A 24,610-nucleotide genomic window follows, 5' to 3' on the forward strand; every position below is an offset into this window, starting at 1 on the left:
GTGATGTGGTGCTCACATACACAAAATACAAAACCCAAACCAAAACCCTGTATTCTACTGTGTGTTCTCAGAAGACTGTTCCTTTTCTCCTTACGTACTTGTCAAAATAGCAGTTTTACTTTGCTTGCATGATTATTTAAGGAATGTCTCCCTTGCAAACTTGTAAGCTCCACAAGGACAGCAGTTGGGTCTGCTTTTGCCCAACATGTGATTCCAAGGGCCCAGCAGTGTCTGGCACATGGAAAGTCCTTAATAAATAATGTTTGTTTCATGAATAAATAGATGAGCAAACAAATGAGTGTGTGTTTCTTTATTTCTCTGGGACTGGCTTTTTTTTAATGAGCAGGGGGCTATGCTTGCTGGCAGCTTATAAGTCCACAGACAAAGAAGGCTGCTGCTTCTTCTGATTTTTAGAATTCCAGGGAAGGATGCTAGCTGGCCCAATTGAGATCACATGTCCACTGTGACATGTGATGGGAGCACCCTGACAGGCAATTCCTCTCCAAGCTGTTTGGTGAATGGTGGAGTGAGCAGTTCCCCAAAAGAAGAGGAGGCCCTTGCTAGCGAAACAGGGGAAGGCTGGACAGAAATAACTCTGATGGCCCCCACACCGCTGTTGACTTGCCCTGGGCCGGTCACTTGTGTCTTTGTTTCCTCACCTGTGAAATGAGGGAATGAGCTGAGCTCATCTCTGAGATCATCCAGCCCAATGTTCTATTCCCTTTTGTTCTGGTTCTGTTTCCTTATGCCAAATTCTGTCCCAGTGCTACAGGTGTTAAGTGGAAAAAGACATGACTGTGGGCAGCCTCAGTCAAGCAAGGCTTAATGGAGGTGAGCTTTACACTTAGGGGGACAGGCAGGGGAAGCTGGGATGGCATCTCAGGGCAAGGGGCTGGCTGGGGCAGTATGTTAGGGATTGGTGTTGAGCCATTTGTTTGCCAGAAGTGTTTCTTTTTTTTTTTTTTAAGAGTAAACATCTTTGTAAGGGATACCATGTTAACTCACCTGTATTTTCTCCTGAATTAGTTTATCCAAGAACAGCAAGCCACTCATCCACAAGGATCTGAGGGAATGAGACACTGGACAGGTAAGTTTTGATAATCAAAATAGATCCTGAGTACAAGCATCTCTTGCATGTATGAATTAGGCTGATCATCGTGGGGTCGATGTATACAGCTGACCCTCGAAGAGCATGGTTTGAACTACACGGGTCCATTTTTATGTGGTCTTCAATAAATATACAAAAATATGCTTGTAGAACACCGTGTACAAGACTTGTATTAAAGTGGACAGCCTTTCTTTATGCAGCTAGGCATAAGGTGAGTGATCGTTAATATAAAATTAATAAAGTTAGTTGTCTTACTGTTTTATAACTTTGCTTTCAAAGAATTACATTACTGTAAAGTATGCTTCTCTCTCTCATAATTGGAGACACTGCATATCATCCTATCATCATAGGTAAGTGGTTTTGAAAAAATACATTGCAATGTTTCTGACACTGTATTATGAATATGACACTATATGGCATCAAAATTTTATAATGATTCATTCACAGTGTATATGTTAGGCTACTGAGAAGCAATCACATGGATTACGAAAGCTACATGGACATGGACTTGGGCAAACTCCGGGAGGCAGTGAGCGACATGGATGCCTGGCATGTTGCAGTCCATGGGGTCGCAAAGTCAGACACGACTTAGCGACTGAACAACAACAGCAACAAGCTACATTAAAGCAATCAAACTGTTGCTTCTTCATTACCAATAATATGAACTTATTTTTCACATTATCTCTTCCTTTTCTGATGTCTAGTGTTAGTAATACATAACATTTATAGTGCTTTGTATCATATTAGACAATATTGATGTCAATACTAACAGATGACTCATAAAGCATAAGGTTACAGTACTGATACAGTATTGTAAATATATTTTCTCATCCTTATGATTTCCTTAATAATATTTCTTTTCTCAAGTTTACTTTATTGTAAGAATACAGTATATATTACATATAATGTACAGATATGTTAGTCAACAGTTTATCAGTAAGGCTTTTGGTCAACAGTAGGCTATTAGTAATTAAGTTTTGGGGGAGTCAAAAGTTGTATGCAAACTTTTGGTGCTCCCAATCCACCTCCCCCCCCACCCCCCGCAATAGTTCAAGGGACAACTGTACTTTGTATGTGTGCTGGTTGGGGGTCGGGATAGCTTTGCTCCAGGGATGAGAGAGTGGCTCAGGGAGGCAGGGAGCAAAGAAATGTCTCCCTTTCACAACGCTAAAATGCTTGAGGCTCTTATATACACAATTGGCCCTAAACCCTTCCCAGGTCCATTAAGTACAATAACCTGTTGGTGTCTGTTTGTTCCCCTTCCGATTTTTCAAGCAGCTCCTTAAGGATGTTGTTTAAGCTAAGCTGTCTTTGTCAATCTTGTTCCTGTTGGGGAAGAGTGAGGTATGCCTTCACTCCCTAAGGATGGGTCTTGTTCTGAAAGTGGATTTAGTCTGTCCAGGGGGGCCATCTACCAGTCACCACGATACAAGCTCCTGGCACCTGGGAGGGAGGCTGGAAGAGGGAGAGAAGGCTTCCAAGGGGATGTGGCAAGAGGGGAATGAGTGGCACAGTCTGGAGCTGGGTTTGGTGGCAATCCTATAACAGCACTGCTACTCTGGGCCCTCTCACACAGCCCAACACACAGTCCTATTGCTGCACTCAGGGCTCTGTTTAACAAGAGGAAAGAATTCCATGCCCTAGAACTGGGGAAACAGTGTCCCATGTTACCACTAATGATGAACAGGGAGAACACAGGACATTGCCTGGACCCCTAGAACTATACAAAGTGTTACTGCTTACAGCTTCCACATTAGAGGTCCTGAAGTGTGTGTTGGCGGAGGGGGAATTGGGTGGGTAACCGACCCCCTGTAAAATGCTTTACAAAGATGCAGTATAGAGTAGTGACTAAAAGTATAGATCTGAAGCCAGTCTGTCTGCAATTCTTTTGGTTCTGTCACTCACTAACTGTATGACTCTGGGCAAGTTACTTTACCTACTTATGCCTCAGTCTCCTCACCTGTAAAACGAGTTGAACAGAAGTTTCTGCCTAGTGAGATTGTTGGGCTTTCCAGGTGGTGCTAGTGATAAAGAATCTGGCTGTCAACGTAAGAGCTGCAGGAACCATGTGTTCAATCCCTGGGTTGGGAAGATCCCCTGGAGAAGGGCATGGCAACCCACTCCAGTATTCATGCCTGGAAATTCCCATGGACAGAGGAGTCTGGTTAACTGCAGTCCATGGGGTCGCAAAGAGTCAGACATGACTGAGCAAGTGGGATTGCTGGGAAGGTTAAACGAATCCACACAAGCACTGGAATAGTACCTGGTGCCAAGTGAGTGATATTGCAAAACTTAAGTGTTTGCCAATATTTATATCCTTCATTCTACCTCCTGAAACTTGAAATGTTTCCCAAAGTTGAAGTTATGGGATTTGAATAGAGGCTTAGAACAGGCTGAAGTTGTGGTGATAGAGCTTGGCAGCCAGAAAAAGTGATCGTGAGGATGGAAGAATGGAGAATAAAATGGAAGCGGTTATAGAGGTGCAAGGCAGGACTTGCAGGATAAACCCATTAGATTGTGGGGTTGGGGGTGGAGGAGGTGCGGGGCTGCTGGGAGGCCTAGAGCCCAGCTGGAGCTGATGAGGACCTGGGGTTGGGGATGCAGGGAAGAAACTTAAAGGACAGAGAAGGCATGAGGCAACACTGGGCAGGGTAGGGCCCACAGGCTGCATGTGGCTGACGCAGAAAGAGTAGTTTTGACTGCAACCCAGTTTGGAACTGGAGGTGAGCAAAATTTGTAGAGATGAAATTTATTTTTGGCACCTCTCCAGAGAGCCCTGCTCCTGTTACTCTGTGTTTGCTACATGCACAGCGCCCTGAAAATGCTGCCCCTCCCCGCCTGAAATTGCCTCCTCACCCTCCACTCCCCTTATCTGAATGTAGGCTCAGAAGTCAGCCTGCCTGAAGGAAAGCTAACAGAGAGGAACTCCTCTCTCAATAACTAAATTACTGCTACCCACGGACTGTCCCTAAGGTGCCTGGATTTTAAAAAGGAAAAACCTGTAAACTAAAATGAATTTCTCATCTAGGAATCCTTAATTTAGGGGGTGATGGGGTGGACGTAGGTAGGTTTCAGGCCTTTGACAGAGAGTCATCATTCTCAGGGATTCTTAAAGGGAGTCTGTGATTCCCAAAACGTTAAGGGCATTTGCTTTAACCTATTTTGGTTAAGGCAGTGGAACAAACTAAAATGGAAGCATTCAGATTAGTTGGAAGAACATAGTTTTCAATTCCGTTAGTGGTTTGTCTGTGTGTCAAAATTCTTTCCTGTTTCTTTTTTGGAACCATAGGTTTTTTTTTTTTTTTTTTTTCCTTAAATGCTTGGATTCATGCTTTCTTCCTACCGACATGGCTCCTGTGGTAGCTCCGACTGGGGTTCAGGTGTGACTATCAGGAGGTGTGGGGTATCTTGAGACAGGTGTTTCCAGGTTGTAGGGGCTGGAATCTGCTTAGTCAGGTTTTTGACATCCTACATAGTCTTTTCTTTCTAAAACAGCAAGTTCATACTTCTGTAACATGGAACCAAGGAAGTGGGTATGCCTTTTCCACAGCATCCCTCCTCCTCTTCCCTCCCCCATTTCCTCCTGCTGTCTGCAGCTCCATCCACTCTCCCGGCATGCTTCACTTTGCCATAATGAGATGCTCGGCTGCTGTGCAGCCACGACGTCTCGAGATGGATGGGGCCTCCTGTACTGCCCTGAGAGGGATGTTAAAAAGACATTGTATTCATGGAAGCAGGCTAGAAAAGGCAAGGAGAAATGAAGAGCCTCATTTCAACAACACACAGCAGCCGTTGTCCAAGTAAAATGGTTTTTCCTTCTGTCTTATCCCCTGCTTACTGGAGTAACTAAAGCAATGGTATATTTCTGAAAGTCACTCTAAAGGTCATCCATTGTTTAGATTCTATTGGAAAATTATACCTTCTGAGATTGAATTTAATGCGACCTCATTAGGACTTGATTAGCTCAATGCGATTAAGGTGAAAACACCCAATTCAGAGAAGAACTTGTGGTAATGAATGAATACATTTTTATTCAAATATTCTGTTAAATCCCCAGACAGGTATGATTTCCATAAAATAAAAGGCTCTGGATAAAATAGAAAGGAGTCGTTTTAAGCATCTTACAGTTGGGCTGGAGAAAAGATTAGTTTAAAAAAAAGGCTTATTAATGCTACCCTAATTGTCACATGTCAAGAAATCTTGCAGGTTAGAAATAGTTTTTAAAAATAAATGAAATTGTCTCTACATTGAGGACAGGCAAAAAATTTAGTGCTAAATGAAACTAAAAACTGAAATACCGATGTCAAATCTCAGTGTAATTGAAAAATTCTTAGCTTTTCTGAGAGAAGCCTAAGATGGCTGCTTCATAAAGAAACCAGGCTCTTCTAGAATTCAAAAATACAGACTCATTTTTACTTGAAATAGTCCCAAGCATAACAATTATCCAACTGCATCTCATAAGACTGCATCAGGTTCATATGGAAATATGTGATCCCATCACATAATTGGTGCTCATTCATTCGTGTTTCCCTCTGACTTTTATAAAATGCTTTTATATATTAGTCCTTGCTTCTCCCTTGAAGGTATTAGTCCCATTTTTATAGTTGAAGGAACTGTTCAAGAGTTTAAGTGGTAGGTAGGGTTTAACTCTTAATTCAGGCTGGCCCAACGGCAATACTTAAAGACATTTTGCCTTTGCCTCTAGCATGCCGCTCAGTCGTGTCTGACTTTTTGCGACCCCATGGACAGTAGTTCGCCAGGCTCCACTGCCCATGGGATTCTCCAGGCAAGAATACTGGAGTGGGTTGCCATTCCCTTCTCCGGGGGAGCTTCCTGACCTAGGGATCGAACCTGGGTCTCCTGCATTGCAAGCAGATTCTTTAGCGTCTGAGCCACCAGGGAAGCCCTGCCTTCTAGTACAGAAGATTTAAACTGTTTTATACCAGTTCCTGTGGCTCTCAGGAAAAGGTAGTAGTACATCAAAGTATGAGTAAGAGAAATTATTCATTATGGAACATAACATGTGTCTCTATTCAGGCAGAATCCCCTGTAACTGATGACGATCTGTTTACTCCTTTGGGGTATACCATCTTTCTATAGCCACAGGAATTTCCTATATCCATTTGAACTTCCAGTATCAATCAATTTTCGTTACACAAGTTTTTAAAGAATTTGAACAGTGGACATTGATGTTGGGTACTCACTTTTTATCTCTACTGTATGAAGTCCCACATGTCAGTTCAAACTAATTTCACACCGGTGGCATGTCCTAGGTCCTAGTGAAGGATGTTCTTGAATACTAACTATATGTTTCGCCGTGAACTCTAGAAGGGAAGAAGGAAGCCCAGCTAATAGAAAATAGTGACTGTGGAGTTAGAGACTAGATTAGACGAAAAACAAGCTTGGGATGAAAAGCTGGACATGAAGGGGGAAAAGTTTATTCTAGAATGTGTTGAGTCCTGGAGAGTGTCACACTGATCACAGCAGCTAATGTTTATTGAACATTATTCTATGCCAGGTACATTTAAGTGCTTACTTGTATTTACTCATTCATGTAATCCTTACAACATTGCTATGAGGAAGGTTTTACTATTTTCACTATTTTGCAGGTAAGCAACCAATAGAATTTTAGTCCAGGCAATCTGGCTGCAGAAAGCCTAAATTCTACTTCAGCAAAAGATGGCATAAGTGCTCTGGAGGCTAAATAATGTCCAATGTAGAGGTGGTTCCAGAAGGTTCCATCTGCTAAGTGTTTTTGTATATTGGGAGACATGATATAGCCCCAGTGGAGGCTGATGAAAAAATGGAAGGCTCTTGAATGTACACTATAAGCCCACATGACCAGAGCATATCAATTTTATGAAGTAATCTGTAGTCACTGTTGCTTGCTTGTGTTTAATATCCTCCAGTGTTCTGACCTCCAGTGTAAGAGAGGCAGGGGAAAAGGAAGCTGAAGAAGGGAAAAGTGTAGTAAAGTAAGACAGAAGGCAAATGATGCTGTATTTTTGGCTTGTCAATTACTCCCAGTTTTGAGGAGAGGCTGTCCTTTCTGGTGCCAATGAGGAAAATGTCTACTTCTATGCTTTTTCCTTTAACAACCTGATCACTGGGACCTGACTATGATGCAGGTTTGAAAAATGAAACCAACATTTTTATTATCCTAGTAGCATCTGGAAAATTGCTATTTGCAAAACTGTTCTATGTATATAAGTGAAAAGCAATGGATCTTACTCTGACATACGTAATTAAATTAAGAGCTGAAACTGGTTCCCAATAACACAGGCCTCAGTGGTTAGAAGGTTAATTCCAGTAGGCTGAAGAGGCTTTCCTCTCTTACTGATATAGCATGAATGTGTGCTCAGTCAGAGTATTTATTACATTCAGCAGAACCTCATTAGCTACTCTGGATAAATAACCTCATTAATGACATAGCATGAAGTAGACAGATGCTTTTGAAATAAGATCAAAAGGATCAAATAGATAAGAAAGCTGTAGTAACCTGGAAATAATCTTTCTGACTAACATTTCATAATACATATCTACAAAGGCAGCTGGAGTGGCTAGATACTCTAGAAAGAGGCCAGGTTTCATACACTATTTTTGAAAATCACATTCATATCCATATTATTATATTCTTGTAAATAAACCTCTCAGGTAGGAGGGCATGTACCTGCCCCCAGCACAGGAACACGACAACATAGGGAGTTTGACTTCTCGGGGCACCATTACTTATCAGTGGCAAGTTACTATGGCTCTTATTTGTCTGAGCAGGCCCAACTGTATTTCAGTCTTGAGGACTACGCTATTTTCCATTCTGTAACCCCAACCCTAAATGCAAGAAAAGCATGCTATAGTGGAATTTGGGGAGAAGTTTTGAAATTTTATTAAAGAGGATTGTTGTTCTTTCTCACTTGACTTTTCCATACTAAATTTCAACCTAGGCTTAAGGTATTAAAAAAAATGATTTAAATTAAGGAGACTTCCCTGGTGGCTCAGACGGTAAAGAAGCTGATTAAAATTAATGTTGTACAACAAATAGAAAAATTCCAATTAAATTATCATTTGAAAAAAAGTAACTTGCTTTAATATTACCTTAAAGCAGTAATTGGATGAAGCAAAATGGCAGAGACTACATTCCCAAATACCTCTACCCACCATAGTCCCAAGACTGTGGTTCTCCAAGGACATGAATATAAATGCACAGAATAACATTATTATCTCAGTAAACATCCCCACAGGAATTGAGTCATTTGGGAACGCTACCAATGAGAAAAAGTGGAAATGTATTATATATTTAAAAAATTCCTTACGGAACTTCATAAAAAAGAAGGCAATATTCTAACTCTGAAGTACAGAATTTGAAGTAGACATAACTTTCCATCTTTGGAATTTGAAGATTTGCTATTAGACAGTGTGATTTAGTAAAAGACCTGGTTTAGGAGTTGGGATACTTGAGTTTAATGCTATTAACTAGCTGAATGACTTTACGTTTAATTCTTTTGGACCTCAAGCCTCATATTCTTAAATGAGGAAGTTGGATTTGATCATCTGCAGGGTTCCTTCCACATCTAAAATTACACCTTACCATTCAATGTGCAGTTCACTCTGAGGAAGGGTTAATTAGTGCCTACTCTGAATGCACTGTAGTTGGTGCTGGGGACATAAAGATTAAAAACAAGCTTTCTACCCTCAAAGGTTTATAATCTTGGGGATTGTTAAAATGACAGGGTGATATATACAGAATAGTATGCAGTCACTTGAGCTTCCCTGGTGGCTCAGATAGCAAAGAGTCGGCTTGCAACGACTGAGACCTGGGTTCGATCCCTGGGCCGGGAAGATCCCCTGGAGAAGGGAATGGCTACCTACTCCAGTATTCTTGCCTGGAGAATCCCACAGACAGAGGAGTCCAGCAGGCTACAGTCCCAGGGGTCGCAAAGATTAGGACACGACTAAGCAACTAACACTTTCACTATGCAGTCACTTCATTATATCTGTTTTATTATTCATAAGACTTGTGGGCCAGAGAGGCTTAGCAGACTGTGAGCTTGCCTCCCAATCCTCACGCTACAGCTGACTCACTATAAACATCTGTGTAAATTACTCTCTAGACCTGTTTTTTTTCTTTAAAAATAATCATACGGACCCGACTGAAAGGCTGTATACAACAAAGGCTGTATATTCTGTACATTTTTATGTGCCAGAGGACAATGTTGGGTGTTGGGGCAAAGCAGCTGGCAGGTGCCTCATGTAGATTAATATTAATATATCAATACATTATTATATAGTTGGCTGCAAATAAATCGATATAGCAAATGACTATCTACAACAAATTAATTTTGGTCTTATTTTAATTTAGAGGTGTCAAATAACAAGTCCATTTTTGTGCAAAAAAACATGTGTCTCGGCCCTTGAAGTACCATGATAAGCAGTAAAAAGCCATACAAATATCACATATTCAAAATATTATAAACTTGGATGAACTATAAGTACTTCTTAGATGTGTAGAGTAAGTTGAAAACACAAATGGTATAAAGAATGCAGGAGCAGTTTCTCTGCTCAGGCTAAGGACAGACGTTTGTACAATTAGATCTGCCCCAAAAGGATGCCTCATTTCAGAGTCCAGAGGTAACTATCCATTTCTGCAGGGCCCAGTTGATGCTCTGTTAGGTTAAAGGTCACCAATGAAGAGATGAGATTCTTGTCTTGTCTGAATTGAACCTGAAGTGGATAAATTCAGGTTCAATTCTGAGAATCTATTATTAGATGGAGTGATTCATAAGTATTTGAATGATAGAAGCATAATAGATACAAAATGAGACATTAGGGATTAAGAAAGATGGAGTATATTACAAGGGGAGTGGTGTGGGACGGAGGAACTGGTTTCATCTTGTTCTTTCAAATAGGCTGTTTTTGGCCTTAATATTTATGCCCTGATTTGAAACATAAATTTCAGAACCCTGAAACTCAAAAGCTTTGGCTGTATAAGTCTAAAACCAAACGACTCATTGGTTACCAGCTGTTTTTAGTGTCATCCATTCTCTAAGGCGGGAGGGTGGAATGGCCTAGCTGCAGGATGGGGCAAGGCTTCTGCACACAGGGAAATGGTGTTTGTGTGCTGTGGCTGGGATAGGAGAGGCGGTCCTCCACTAATATCTCAAAATATTATTCCGCTACAATAACATGGTGAGTATGATGAGTTGGTTTGAAAGCCTTGCGAAAAACTCGTCGGAACTCTGGAAAATGGTGAGAATTCTTGACTGAGGAAACTCAAGGATCAGAAGAAGTCATCTAAACTAACTCCTTCCTCTGCCAAATAACAGCCAAACAACAGTTTTTCGGACCGCTTCTTGCCGTCATTGACTTAGGTTCGCTTAGCTGACGCTTACTGTCTTTCGAGGGCTGGTGACCTGAGCCCTGGACTTGCTCAGGTGTTAGCCTGAGCCCGAAGCTCAGAGAGTGGCCGTTGGTTTTCTGCATGTGGTCTGCGGGCACACAAATGTGTATCACCGACATGGAGCAGTCGAAGCCTTTAGAACAGCCCATTTGTGACGAAGGAGGAGGAAATGTGTTGTCGCTGGAAAAGAAGCGCATTTAGAAAATGAGGACAGAATGGATTGTTGTGACTTGTTGTGCAAGAAAGAATTTGTTCCTCACCAGAGGGTTTGCTGGAAATAAAGACGCGGCGATTCTTTACCAGTCTCTAGCTGCAGGAAACAGCCAGCAAGCGAAGTCACAGTCCAACTTCGTCGCGGACTGGGCTTCCGTAGAGAGCCGCTCGGAGGCGTGAGAGACAAGCAGGAGACTCCGACGCGTCGAGTCAGCGGAGAAGAGCTAGTTCCCCTACTCAGTGCAGCGGGAACAAGCCGCACCAACAGCTCTTCCCCTTCTCAGTTCTTTGGGAAACACTTCGCTTGCTTTGTTTCAGACGCCGACCTATCTTTCTTGGTTGGTCTACAGCTCCACCAGTCCCGCCCACCAGAGGGCGGGGCTCCAGGGTCAAGGTGGACCAATTCCCCAGCCTCGCCCCTACACGCGCTTTTGGACCCCCGGGGCTGAGTGACAGCGGCCAGGTCCAACCTGTTATTCGGAAGCATGGCCCCGAGCCGCCGGGGCCAATCATATTGGACTTCAGGGGGCGGGGCCTCTTTGCCAGCTCCAGACCAGCTCTCTCCGCACTCTTTTTGTCAAATGAGAGACGCGGATGGGCGGCCCCTCAGCCGAAGTTCAGCCAATGGAGGAGGCGAGGTGGGCGGGCCGAGAGTGCCCGGCGGCGGGTCCTCAGCTCCCAGCCGAGGTGCGGCGAGCCGGTGGGGGGACCGCGAGGCGAGCGCGGGAGCTTGGGCGGCGAGAGCGGTGTGAGCTGCCCGAAAATGCACTCGGATGCCGCCGCTGTCAGTGAGTAACAGAGAACCAGCCGGCTGGGAGCGGGTGGCTGCCAATACTCTCCGCTCATCTCCCGCAGTCCCCGCCCCGCGCCTCCTGTCCCGAAACGCGCCGGGATCCCCTGCCCGGGAGCCACCCCTTCCCCTCCCGGGGCCGGGGCGGGCGGTGACGCTGCGGGCGGCGCGGGGCGGGGGCGGGCGTGGGGGGAAGGGGCCGGCCTGCCGGGGGAGGGCGGAGGTGAGGGGGGTGGGGACTGGCTCCATTTCAGTGTTGGGGGAAGGGGGGGCGGGACGTGCGATGAAGGGCCGGGACCAGAGTGTCCCGGGTGAATGGAGGTGGAGGCGGCGGCGGGCGCTAGCGAGCAGGGTTGGGGGTTGGCACCGACGGGGGGAGGGAGAGAGGGAGCGAGCAAGCGAGCGGGGCGCAGGGGTGAGGATTTCCTAGGGGCTGAGCGGTGCGGGCGGCTCGGTGAGAAAGGCGGGTGAGTGCTAGGGGAGCGCGGGGGCGGGGACAATGGGAAGAAGGGCTGGATGGCGGGGGTGGGGGGGAACAATGGGGTGGAGGACTGGGGGCAGCGGCCGTGCGGGGCAGGAGGGCAGGCAAGGAGATGAGGGCTGATGTAATGGGAAAGCGAGATGGTGGGAGGGATTGGGGTGTGATGGGATAGTTGGGGAGTCCGGCGAGCAGGAGGGCCATAGGAAACGTGGAGGGATAGAACTGGGGGTGGTGAGAGGGGGCCGACGTTGGGGTAATAGGATGGAGCAGGTGTTGGGAACATAAGGAAATTGGGAGTGAGAGGAGAGGCAGAAGGTGGTTTGGGGTGACAGGATGGGGGCAGGGGTAGAGGAGGTGCTGTGGGGGTGAAGAGCTAGTTGTGAGGGAAGAGAGGTTGGGAGGGGCCGGGGCAGGGGGAACACTGTCTTGTCCAGATTCTGTCCGCGCGGGGCTCGGGGAGGGGTGGGGGGGAAGGTGTCGGACTATGTGTTTGGGGGAGATGTATCCTTCCCTGGATTAAGGCTGGGTCCCTTGAAAGGGAGCCTTGAGCTTCGGAGTATAAGGGGGGGCGGGGCTGGGGTGGAGGGGGCGGGGGAGGTGCCCTGAGGTTGGCGCTTGCCGCGGTTACCCCTGATCGGCGGGAAGCGAGGTCAACGCTGGCGCGGGCTATGGCTGCGGGACTGGGAGGCGGGGCAGGGAAGCAGGCTGCGGGTTTTCCGCTGTGGGTGCTGGAGGGGTCGGGCCCTGGAGTCTAGGGGCGGGGCGGCGGGGGGGGGGGGGTCCCTGACGGTCCGAGGATTTGGCAGTCTGTGACGCAGTTGTCTAATTTCTGATCGTCAGGTGTGGAGGCTGGTGCTTCGGGATCCGCTTCCCTGCCGGGAGGGCCGGACCACAAACCCAGCGCAGCGCCCGCGGGGCGCGACCTCTTCCAGCCTTGCGGAGAGGGCGCTTTAGGGGTTTCCTTTAGGGTCTGGCACCAGTCGCCGGGTGTGAAGGGGAAAGGCGGTCCCGCGGAATTCTGGGACTTGTAGTCCGGACCGCGGTTGGGTTGGGTGCACGTGGGTAACTGTGGAAACGAGTCCCAGAATGCAGCGCGCCCCTCGGAGCCTCCCAGCTCCGCTAACTCGTGCTTTATTCCCCGCGGACCCTAGCGCACTCCAGGGAGGCGTTCATGTTCCCTGGGACCTTCTCCCCGTGTCAGCGGGTGGGCGAGAACCAAGCCAAGCGCAGTCCTTTCACACTTGGGTTCTTTATCTCCAAGTTGAATATTTCCCACTTGCATTTGGTACCCTTACTTGTAGAATAAACGCTTCGTCTTGAACCATTTAGTACATAGGTTGTGGAAAAACATTGAAGATGCGACGCAATTTAAAGCAGCGTTTAGAATAGTGTGTATTTGTGACTTCCTGTGTGTATAAACACCAGGTTAAAAGGTTCCGTCTTAGTTAAATCTAAGAATGCGGTGGAGACACATAAAAATGTTGTGAAGATAGTATGAATTGTGTTTGCAGTTCTTGGGCCGTTTGGATTGCCAAAGAATAAGGGGACTTTTGGGGAAAAGATGGTCTTGAATTTAGTGTGTGTGCATGTACGTGTGCGTGCTTAGTCTCTTCAGTTCTGTCTGATTAATTGGTGATCCTGTAGACTATAATCCGCCAGACTCCTCTGTCCATGGGATTTCCCAGGCAAGAATACTCGAGTGGGTTGCCACTTATACGCCAAAGGATCTTCCTGACCCAGGGATCGAACTCAGGTCTCTTGCGTCTCCTGCAATGGCAGGCGTATTCTTTACCACTGTGCCACCAATTGAGAGCTGGAGGTGGCTTAATGGAATTGCGATGAAAATGATCTCATTTATTTAAGCCAGTGTGAAAATGTCAGGATGAGCAAAGGGAATATTTGATGTCTACGGTTTTCAAAGAAGCATGGAAAGCAAATGAGACTAGAGGAAGGTAAAGTCGGTGGAGAGAACCTTAGGTTTTCATGTGTTTTTCTTTAGTATTAGAAACCATCCTTTCAGCCTGTAGACTGCAGACATCACATCCTTTGCCAGTTCCCTTTACCATTTATATGCAATGACGACTCCAAAACGTGTAATGTGGAGGGCTTTCAGGTTAGCTCAGAAATGACAGAGTTTTTTAATGTGATGTATAAAGTATTATGAAACCATTGGTAGCATGGTCACTAGAAGATTATTGTGATGACCCCGATGATAAAAATTTTACCAAGAAGTCCAAAGATTTGGAAACTATCTAGTATGGTTAAAAATATATTGAACATGAGTGCTTGACTCAGTGAACTCATAAGGTTCATTTCATAATGGCTGAAAAATTGGGCAGTGTGTGATTTTATCAGGAAAAGATTTATATCTGTTTTATATTTTTCTTAAGCTTATGGTGACATATCCAGGAACTCCTTTGTGATATGTAAATATTTAACCTGGTTATGTTTTCCTTTTTTTTTTTTAATAGTGCATGTGTCATGAAATTTGCTCTTGTAAAGGGTGAGGTGTATGAGGTTGAAAACCAGAGCTGTAACTGTCTTTAAGGTGGTGTTTTTAAAGAAAATATTAGGCCAGTCATTTTGTTCCCTTTTCTCTTTTTTCAATTTCATCCCAAAGGGCAGGTGCCCTATAGATACACATGACGCTGTCTCTTCCCCAGCACTCAAACCCCAGGTTCCTATACGTTATTATCGTAGCACTTTCTGCTATGGTTTTTAGGTTCCTCTTTGATTTTTGGCCTTTGGGGAGGTTTTATTTTCTTTTGAGCTTAGTTATGCATTTAAACAGATGTTTCTTAAACTTTTCCCAGAACTTTTGCAACTGTTTTAAGCAGATGGTTCCAACTTAAGAATGGTTTGACTTTACAGCGGTGTTCAATCAATCTGCATTTGATAAAAACTGTACCTTGCATTTTGGATTTTGATCTTTTCTCAGGTTAGTGATGCATGGTATTATATTCTCCTGACGCTTGAATGGCGACCTCGGCAACTCCCAGTCAGACACGTAATCAGGAGGGTAAACAACCAGTACAGTTGCAACCGTTTTGTACCCAGACAGCAATCCTGTTTTTCACTTTCAGTACAGTTTCAGTAAATTACCTGAGGGGACTTCCCTGGCAGTCCAGCAGTTAAAACTCTGCACTCCCAATGCTGAGAGCACTGATCCTATCCCTGGTGGGGGCACTAAGATCGCGCATGCCACATAGCATAGCCAAAAAAAAAAAAAAAAAAATTACCTGAGATAGTCAATATTTTGTTATAAAATAGGCTTGAAGTGAGATAATTTTGCCCAGCTGTGTGTTAACATAAGAGTTCTGAGCATGTTTAGGATGGGCTAGGCTAAGCTGTTATCTGTAGGTTAGGTTTATTAAATGTATTTTCGACATAGGATATTCTCAGTTAGATAGTGGGTTTACTCAGGGCATAACCCCATCATAAGTAGAGAAAAATCTATAGTGGGAAAATTTTTAGGTTGTTTTACCAGTAACATTGCCAGAAAAGAAAGACCCCCTCATTTTCTCCCTTGGAAGAGAAAATGGTAACCCTCTCCAGTATTCTTGTCAGAAAAATCCCATGGACAGAGGAGCCTGGTGGGCCACAGTCCATGGGGTTGCAAAGAGTAGGACACGACTGAGCTCACATTTCCACTTCTGAGAATTTCTGTACTTTTGTTTTTTCTTCTTCTCTTCTTGCTCCCAAGAAGTACCCCTGTTAACACTTGATCACATTTTTTCAAATGTTCTTTAATGTTATATCCATTTCTCTTTAACTGCTCCCAGAAGCTCTTATTTATTGCTTTTTTCCTATTATATGTGTTTGCCTTGCTCTCATCTCAATAGTAATAGTCTTGTGTAGTCAGCAGTGTAAAAAAATCATAGTTTCAGAAACTGACCTCCTGATAACTTTTGTTGTATGATTTAGGATGCCTCTGGCAAATAAATACTCCATCAAAAGTGGCTTAAGTAATAGAGCTTATTTTTGTTCGGTAGCAAGAAATTTAGAGATGGATGGTTCTAAGGCTGGTACAGAGTCTCAGTATGTCTTTTAAGAATCTAGGCTCTTTGTATACTTTTTTCCTTTATTTTTAGTATTTTGGTTTATCAGGAGCTGTAGGCTCATTGCCTCATGTTCGCAATGTGGTTGCTGTAGCACCAGACATCATGCCTATGTAAGAATAGGGTGAAAGCAGCGTATTTCCTTATAGTTCCCTCCCTTGCAGAGAGGAATCTTTTCTGGAAGGTCACCTTGGAGACTTTCCCTTTAGTTTCATTGGGTAGAATTGGCGTCATGCCACTACTAGTTGTAAGGGAGGTGGAGAAGGTGAAAGTCTGGCATTTTTAGCTTCTGTTGTGGATTCCAGACTTCCCTAGGGCTGAAGAAGGGTGAGGAGAATGCTATGAGTTGGCAGCCTATAGCCTATAGTTATATCCCTGAATCAGCTACTGTGTCCAACTGTCTTTGACTTGGTCTCAATAATTTTAACTGTTGATATATTTTCTGCCAAATTCTAAAATAATTAGAGGTAACTTTAAATAAAATTCTGTCAAGAGAAAGAAAATACAGATTTACAAGCTACACATAAATGCTTGCTGTATGTTAGAAATGGGCCATGTATTTTGGCTCTGAGCTTCCTAGTGGCCAAAATAAAGATGAAAACAAGACCAGTTCACTTTTTTCATTTGGTGAATGAAACTGCAGTTCATTTAATAACCCAGGCTGGAAGCTTAGACGTTGCTCATCCTCTCTTTTCTTGGTTGGTAGCAAGTGCAAGCTTGCATCTCTTCCTATGCCTGTACTCTCTGTTCCATACTGATTGCCATCACCCTAGGTCTGAGCCATCCTTTCTTATAATAACTAGCAAGTAATATTTTTGCCAGGCTCAGCCTCCTATTTATCCTCTTCATCATCAGTTGAATATCTTTGTCCTTATGACCCCTCTACCCCAAAACCTCAAAGCTCCCAGTTGCTTACAGATGTCTCAGAAGCTGGGGTTGAACTGGTTCTATATTTTAAGCTCGGTTTCTTTCCCCTGAACCCTTCTCCTCCCTCGGCCCTCAGTGCCGCTCCTCTTAATTGTTCCTTGTTCCCACTCTAGCAGACTCCTTCCCTCCACTGAATCTCCAAGGACTGTTGACTTTTATTCTCAGTTTTCTTATTAACAGTAGCTGTGTGTTTACTTACTTGTCCCTTTTCCAGTTAGACGATAACTCTCTCTTGAGATCTGGAACTCTGCCTTAGTATCCATGCTGTGGTCCAGTGCATTGCATTGCTTAGGACCTCAAATATGTAATGAACTGAACTTAGATGGTCAGCTCTTGAGCAGGTAGTGAATTATCTGAAAGATTTTAATGCTTCCTCCTGCAATTCTGCTTCTGAGATGTCTTTTGTTATCTTTAGGTTTTTCTTCCAGGAATACGAATTTTCACTTATTCATTCTCTGCCCTTTTTTTGGACAGAGTTGTCCTATGCAAACCAAATTAAATAATATGTATTTTTAAATACATGCAGATATCAGTTTTGAAGAATGTCTGTGGCATGGAGAGGTTCTCCAGAAGGGAGTAGCGCGCCGGTGATGTGCTGAGGGACAAGAGTGTGCATGTAACAGTACTTGTGTCCACTTCTGACCTGGTGTGTAATAGGCCGCGGTGGGGAAGGCTTGGGCAGGGCTTGGCAGGTCTGATGGTAAAGGGCCTGGAAGTGTCTGTCTCCCTTCCTATTTTGTTTTATGAACAGCGTCTGGTCCTAAGGGTTTTTTGTTTTTTTTTTTTTTAATGTTAAGAATACATTAAGCTCACCAAAGTCTTTCTTTATTTAGAAAGTAAATTGTGTTAGTTGGAGGTGAGTTTTCTGAGGCTCTGACATTAATACTGACATCTCTGTTTAGGTGACCAGCTTAAATTACAGTTAGTAGCCTTTCATAGCATATTCTTTTTTTTTATTCTGAGATTCAGGTTAGCAGAGGTACCTCTCGAGAATTACTCTTTTAAGCAGAACATACATTTAAAGATATTTGTGGCTGGGAATCGGAGAAGGCAATGGCACCCCGCTCCAGTACTTTTGCCTGGAAAATCCATGGACAGAGGAGCCTGGTAGGCTGCAGTCCATGGGGTCGCTAAGAGTCGGGAATGACTGAGCGACTTCACTTTCACTTTTCACTTTCGTGCATTGGAGAAGGAAATGGCAACCCACTCCAGTGTTCTTGCCTGGAGAATCCCAGGGATGGGGAAGCCTGGTGGGCTTCCGTCTATGGGGTCGCACAGAGTTGGACACGACTGAAGCAACTTAGCAGCAGCAGTGGCTGGGAATTCCCTGGTGGTTCAGCGGTTAAAACACCACACTTCTACTGCAGGAAGCACAAGTTTGATCCCTGATTTGGAAACTAAGATCCTGCATGCTGTGCAGCCACAAAAAATAAAAACAAAACAAACAAAAAAAAGTACTAAAAAAATAGTGGTGGCTATCAGTTCAGTTCAATCGCTCATTCGTGTCCAACTCTTTGCAAACACATGGACTGCAGCACGCCAGGCTTCCCTGTCCATCACCAACTCAAACTCCTGTCCATCAAGTCGGTGATGTCATCCAAACATCTCATCCTCTGTCATCCCTGCCTCCTCCTGCCTTCAGTCTTTCCCAGCATCAGGGTCTTTTCCAGTGAGTCAGTTCTTCTCATCAGGTGGGCAAAGTATTGGAGTTTCAGCTTCAGCATCAGTCTTTCCAATGAATATTCAGGACCGATTTCCTTTAGGATGGACTGGTTGGATCTCCCTGTAGTCCAAGGGACCCTCAAGAGTCTTCTGCAACACCGCAGTTCAAAAGCATCATTTCTTCAGTACTCAGCTTTCTTTACAGTCCAACTTTCACGTCCGTACATGACTACTGGGAAAACCATAGCTTTGATGAGATGGACCCTTGGTGGCTATAAGAGAGGCTATTATGTTGGTGGCTATAAAAGAGGCTCCAATTTTTGGCTTATGTTTCAAATAGAAAAAAATGCTGAAGTGCATTTTAAATAGAATCATATATTTTAACAACTGTTGTATGACTGTTCAGATCTAAGGGTCTTTTCTCTATCATGTCCAGTATTCTGGTAGACAAAGTATTTGCTGTTTTAGATTTGAATTGTTTTTGTTTTAATCCGAAGATGCTGTTAATGAGTTATTTTCAATCTAGAAAGGTAGGCTTTGTAGTTTTTGAAACTATTAAATAACATACAGGTGCTGGTGGTGGTTTATCCGCTAAGTCATGTCTGACTCTTTGTGACCCCCATGGACTGTAGCCCACCAGGCTCCTCTGTCCATGGGATTTTCCAGGCACGAATACTGGTGTGAGTTGCCATTTCCTTCTCCAGGGTATCTTCCCAACCCAGGGATTGAACTTGTGTCTCCTGCATCACAGGCGAATTCTTTATCACCTGAGCCACCATTAAACGTTAAATAATGCGTTGAAAGACCCCCACCCTCCCCAAATCACAGTACCTCTGAGTATGATTCATTTTATTTCCATCTTTGAGGATTGTTTTCCTTGTGAATATTTTTGAAAACCTTTCATTACTTGCTGTCTATGTCAGTAGTATTTGCAAAGATGGGGTGTCATCCCTTTATATCTGTGATGGCCTTTGCCAGTCTCTGGGGCCCTGGTTCTTCCTCTGATTGGGGAATTCTAACTGTCAAAGCAGAGCTGCCCAGACACACCCACACCAGAGTGTGATTCTGAAACTGAAGGCAGGTCCAGGTTATGTCAGTGGTGCACTCTGCCCTTAGATGTTTTGGTTGTACAGCTGGTATGATTGGGCCTCTGGTTTTCCTGGAGATTGTGGGAACTATCTAATAACCTTAGAAAAGAAGAATTGCTGTTCTGTTTAAGTTAGCTAGTTGGTTTGTGATGCTTGCAACTAAGAATTCTGACAAATTCAACATCCAGACCTATCACTGGTCGATACATGGCAGAGGCCGATGTGGAGAAGAGCAGTGATCTGCCTTTCCACCCTGCCTGGACTCTGTTCAGAGTCCAAGAGCCCTGACTTGAGGTGATCCAAAAGACTGAAGAGGGTACTGAGGCAGTGTTTGTGGTAGGAGCTGCCTTTGTCAGTGGTCATGCAGGACTCTGAGGCATTCAGTCACCCCACTGATCTCACTGTGTAGAGCTCTTTACTGCTATCTTCTCTTAATCACATCTGTGTCCTCTCCCCCACTCCCAAATTGTTGAGAGTATTAGGTGTGGAAATAATACTGGTAGAATATTTATTTTGTTTAGCCAAAAATCATATCTAATATGCTTTTTAGTTGACTTTACACTAAAGACTTTACACTTTAGTTACACTATTGAATGTAATTAATTCTATAAATTGTACTCATTTGATAAATACGTGTGTGTGTGTAACCACCACAATAATTAAGATATAGAATGTTTTTGTTACCCCTCAAAATACCCTTGTATTCCCTTGCAGTCTGTACTTCTGTACTTTCCACAATTTTTGGCTTTTAATATATATCAGCTTAGGCCTCCTCCATGTTATTTGATGATTTGTCATTTTGCTGTTTGTGAGGATATTACAGTGTAAAAAGATATAATAATCTCTTCTTACTGAACTATTAAATCCAAAAGAAAACTAACAGTGCTGCATAAACTATAAATCTGACAATTAATACTTTACACATAGAACTGACTTGAATTAGTTGACTTGTTCCCTTGACAGATTTTTCTGGTGGATGGCTTTTCTGTGGACCAAAGGCATATAGTTCTAGGATTAGTTCCTTGGATGAGATGATTTGTTTTCTGCGTCAGGTTGGGAGGCAGGGAAGCATAGTAGTTAAGTGTGGGCCCTAGAGTCAGAATATCTGGGTTCTGTCCCTGTTAGCTGTGTGAATGTGGATAAATTACTCAGCTACTCTGTGTAAGCTTCAGGTTCCTCATGCATAAAGCCACCTACTGTGGGGTTTGGAATTGTTCAGTCAGTGGTGTTTATTGAACACCTACTGTGTACTAGGCCCCATTCTTTATCTGGCATGAAGTTTTCATTCCAGCATGGGAAAGTGTGTTCCATGGTGAGCAGTTCATTAGAGAAGAACCAAGCAGGAAAGGGGAGCACACCCGTGCCCCATGTGTGCAGGGGAGGGGAACGAGAGCAGAGGATGTTGTAGTTTACATGGCTTGGGCAGGGAAGGCCTGAAGGAGGTGAAGGGGACATTCTAGGGAGAGGGAATGCAAATTCAGAGACTCCCAGGAGGGGAGCAGACCTGTGTTTGAGGAATGGCAAACAGGCAGTGTGCTTGGAGTGGAGCTGGGGGTTGGGCAGAGAGGAAGAGTAGGAGGCAAGATCAGGAGTGATCCTGAGAATTAAATTAGATAGAACACAAAATGTTTAGAGAAATGCTTGGCACTTTTCTGTTTTTGTTGCTAATGATTACTGTGTAATGACAGTTTTCTTATTAGGCTTTAAAAAGAGGCCCTTGAGGGACTTCCCTAGTGGTCCAGTGGCTAAGACTCTGCTCTTCCAGTGCAGGGGGCCCAGGTTCTATCCCTGGTCAGGGAACAAGAGCTGACATGCCACAATTTAAGATCCCGTGTGACTCAGCTAAGACCCAAAGCAGCCAAATAAATAAATGAAAGGAGACCGTGTTGAGGAAAAGAGGTCATAAGAAACAAAACAGGCAAATGAGGCATTGCCTCACTTGGTCACTCACCAAACCTTTGAGGTTTTTCCTGTAGCCAGGTGCTACTGCGACAAAGACAGCTGAGCCTGGCCCTTGTGTTTAAGGAGCTTCCTTCCAGTGCTTAGTGGTCGAGGCAGAGAAGTCCTGGACAGTTGAAATATGGGACAGGGAAGGTTAGATGGATGCCCAGCATGCTTGGAAACAAATAGGTAGTCATTCAAATTAGACTTCAGGGAAGTGAAGTGACGTGTTAGTCGATCAGTCGTGTCCGAATCTTTGTGACCCTGTGGACTGTGTAGCCTGCCAGGGTCCTGTGTCCATAGAGTTCTCCAGGCAAGATTATTGGAGTGGGTTGCCATTCCCTTCTCCAGGGGATCTTCCAGACCCAGGAACTGAACCCTGGTCACTTGGATTGAAGGCAGATTCCTTTACCATCTGAGTCACCAGGGAAGTCCTTCAGGGAAGGGTTACCTATTATTGTGTAAGCTTAGCTTTTGAAGTTCTATTATGTGAAGGAAAAGATGGGTGTGTGCCTCCAGGGGTGAGGTGGAAGGGTGCTTTCCAAGTAGAGGGAGCAGCCTGGCAGTAGCAAAGAGTTGGGTAAGCCAGAGCTAAGGGGAATCAGGTGGAGGGGTGGGCAGGAGCCACATGGAGAGGGCTAGAAAGAGGCTCCAGGGAGTGGAAAGGAGGTGAGTGGTAAGAGAGAAATCAGAAGATGTAGGATGCAGGGAGAAAGGAGGAAGAAAGCGGGGGCCGGGGGGGGGGGTGCAGGGGAGGAGAGGGACTGACAACATGTTTATACACAGTGATTAATCATAGGCTGTTTCAGTTGCCTTGCCTGCATTCATTCATTTAATCCTCACTCCGGCCCTTGAAAGTAGGAATACGAATGTACTATTATCATCCCCATTTTACAGATGAGGAAGCTGAGGTACAGAATGTGACCTTCTGAAGGTCACACAGCTGGTAAGTGGTGAGTTGAGATGCTAACTCGGGCATTCTGACACTGGTGTTGAGGTGCCTGCGACTGCCTATGAAATAATGTGTGTGCTTAGTTGCGTCCGACTTTTTGGGACCCAATGGACTGTAGCCCGCCATGCTCCTCTGTCCATGGGATTTTCCAGGCAAGAATACTCTGAAATACTATTATTTTATTTGTGCATTTCATTTAATCCTTTGGTAACCTGGCAGGTATACTGGAATTCTGTGTTTTGTCATTGGCTTATGAATGCTGATGGCAGAGCCTGTTATGATTATCTTTGTTTTGCATTTGGTTCTTTTCTTCTTGGAATGGATCCCAACGGGGTCTGGGATGAATTCCTTCTTTCCCACTCCTCCTCTTTCATTATTGCCATTTCACAATGAAACTAGTCATTTATTTAAAAATGCATTCTAGCTGGGCAACTGATTATGGCAAAGAAGAGTATTTCCATACTTTTTCTTGTCACTAATGAAATAGTAATTTTTAGTCTTAAAGGTTTTATTTTAAACAGACATTTGTATTAAGTACCTTTTAAGCATATACTTTTTGAATATAGGAGATACCTAACATCATTGCCGAAAAGCCAGAAAACTTATAGAGCTACTAATGTTGTTTTTGTGTAACATCTTTGAACTGATTTCTTATCTTTTTCTGTAGTTGAGGAGTTTAAGTCTTTTTCCCCTTTAAGATCTCTTTCTACAGATTCCATTCCCAAAATTAGACCACAGATTATTTGTTCTTAATTAAACAGGAAGCTTGAGGAGGAGTGTTGAACATTCAAGTCCAGACAGCTGGCTATTGACGTGAGAGTGTTAAAGACTTGTCCCCTTGTCATTCTTCTGCCCTGTCTTTTTGATCTTCTGGGTTCTGTCTGCCTTAATCTTTTCCATGTTGAATAATAATAATAGGGATTAAAATAATGAACCTTTGTTGGTTCACAGTATGGGCCAGTGCTGTGCTGAGTGCTTGGCACACACCCTAAGAGCCTGGTGAGGAGGGGCCTGGTGATTGATTTAGTGAGGCTGGGTAACAGGAACGTCCTTCAGCTAGGACTCTGCAGAGCAGGGACTCTAACCCGGGGCTTTCCGAGGCCAGAGCTGTACTCTTTACCCCAAATCGGGCCTCTTCTAACATCAGTGAGATGAAATGGATCTGTGTTCTTCAGTGGGTAGGGTGGGGTGAAGCCAGTGAGTCTAGGGCCCTTTGTATCTTGTCAAGGTGGGAGAGCAGCCAGTCTGGCTAGCTCCTTTAAGATGGTGGCACCAGCAGGCGCAGGCTGTGTGGTTGGTGACAGGTGCTGGGTGGCACGCCACCTGTCCTGGATCGGGGCTTCACCTCCCAGCCACTTTTTTTGGGTCCTGTGAGAGTTAGGAGGAAAAAGCCAGAAGCGGTGGTGTGCTTGGATGGCCTTAGCTTCGGATCTTGTGTTCAGTGAAAGGTCCGAGTCACCCACGATGACCTGGTCCCACCTCGTCAGTTTCCTCCTTTCCACGCTCACGTTCCTGACTTTGTGTCTTGTAAATAACAAGTATTTATTGATGAGGAGAGTGATGTTCATGCCTTCCTCCTCACTGCCCCTTGGTTCCTTTCAGTTTGCACCTAGATTTTTGACCTTGAACAGCTTGGATCTTGATCTTGTCTTCATGCTGCGGGGGTTGCCGTGAATGGGTTGGACTCCCCTCTGGCCTGGATGAGATTGTGAACTGGATGTGGATTGGGGATTGAAGAGAGGGTGGGGATGTACGCTCCTCTCTGGTTGCGTGTAGAGTCGCCTGGGCTGCTTGAGAAGCTCTGACAAGTCCACTCCTATTTTTGTTTGGCCTGGATGGGGCCCCAGCAGTGGCAGTTGTTCAGACTCCCCAGGTGATTCTGATGCGCAGCCTCTGGATCAGTGTTCAGCGGCTCAGTGTGTACACGGGGTTTGGTTTGGGCTATGGCAGGGAGGGTGCCAAGGCTGCGGCCAGCCCTCCCCCATACAGGCCACCC

At 44.6% G+C, this 24,610-nt stretch overlaps 1 protein-coding gene and 1 long non-coding RNA gene across 5 annotated transcripts in view; one reads left to right on the forward strand and one right to left on the reverse strand.

Annotated features, from left to right (window-relative positions):
- The first annotated feature begins 730 nt into the window (after nucleotides 1–730).
- DCUN1D4 (defective in cullin neddylation 1 domain containing 4) overlaps nucleotides 731–24,610 on the forward strand; it is an 81,940-nt gene continuing 58,060 nt past the window's right edge. The window contains exons 1-2 of one of the 4 annotated variants that reach the window (XM_070791422.1): nucleotides 731–831; nucleotides 1,027–1,087. In XM_070791422.1, the coding sequence (XP_070647523.1) occupies nucleotides 826–831; nucleotides 1,027–1,087 (67 nt within the window). In that variant the 5' untranslated portion in view covers nucleotides 731–825. Of the gene's footprint in view, nucleotides 832–1,026; nucleotides 1,088–11,351; nucleotides 11,504–11,885; nucleotides 11,973–24,610 lie in introns of those variants that run through there. The other 3 variants (XM_019962730.2, XM_019962732.2, XM_070791423.1) reach the window with 3 other exon arrangements.
- Nucleotides 9,439–11,172, reverse strand: LOC109560458 (uncharacterized). The gene is made up of 2 exons (XR_002180927.2): nucleotides 10,763–11,172; nucleotides 9,439–10,682 (listed from the first exon to the last, which is right to left on the reverse strand). It is a non-coding gene; the product is annotated as an uncharacterized lncRNA (long non-coding RNA).

Source organism: Bos indicus, chromosome 6, assembly GCF_029378745.1.
Source record: "Bos indicus isolate NIAB-ARS_2022 breed Sahiwal x Tharparkar chromosome 6, NIAB-ARS_B.indTharparkar_mat_pri_1.0, whole genome shotgun sequence".
In the NCBI taxonomy this organism is placed as follows: Eukaryota; Metazoa; Chordata; class Mammalia; order Artiodactyla; family Bovidae; genus Bos; species Bos indicus.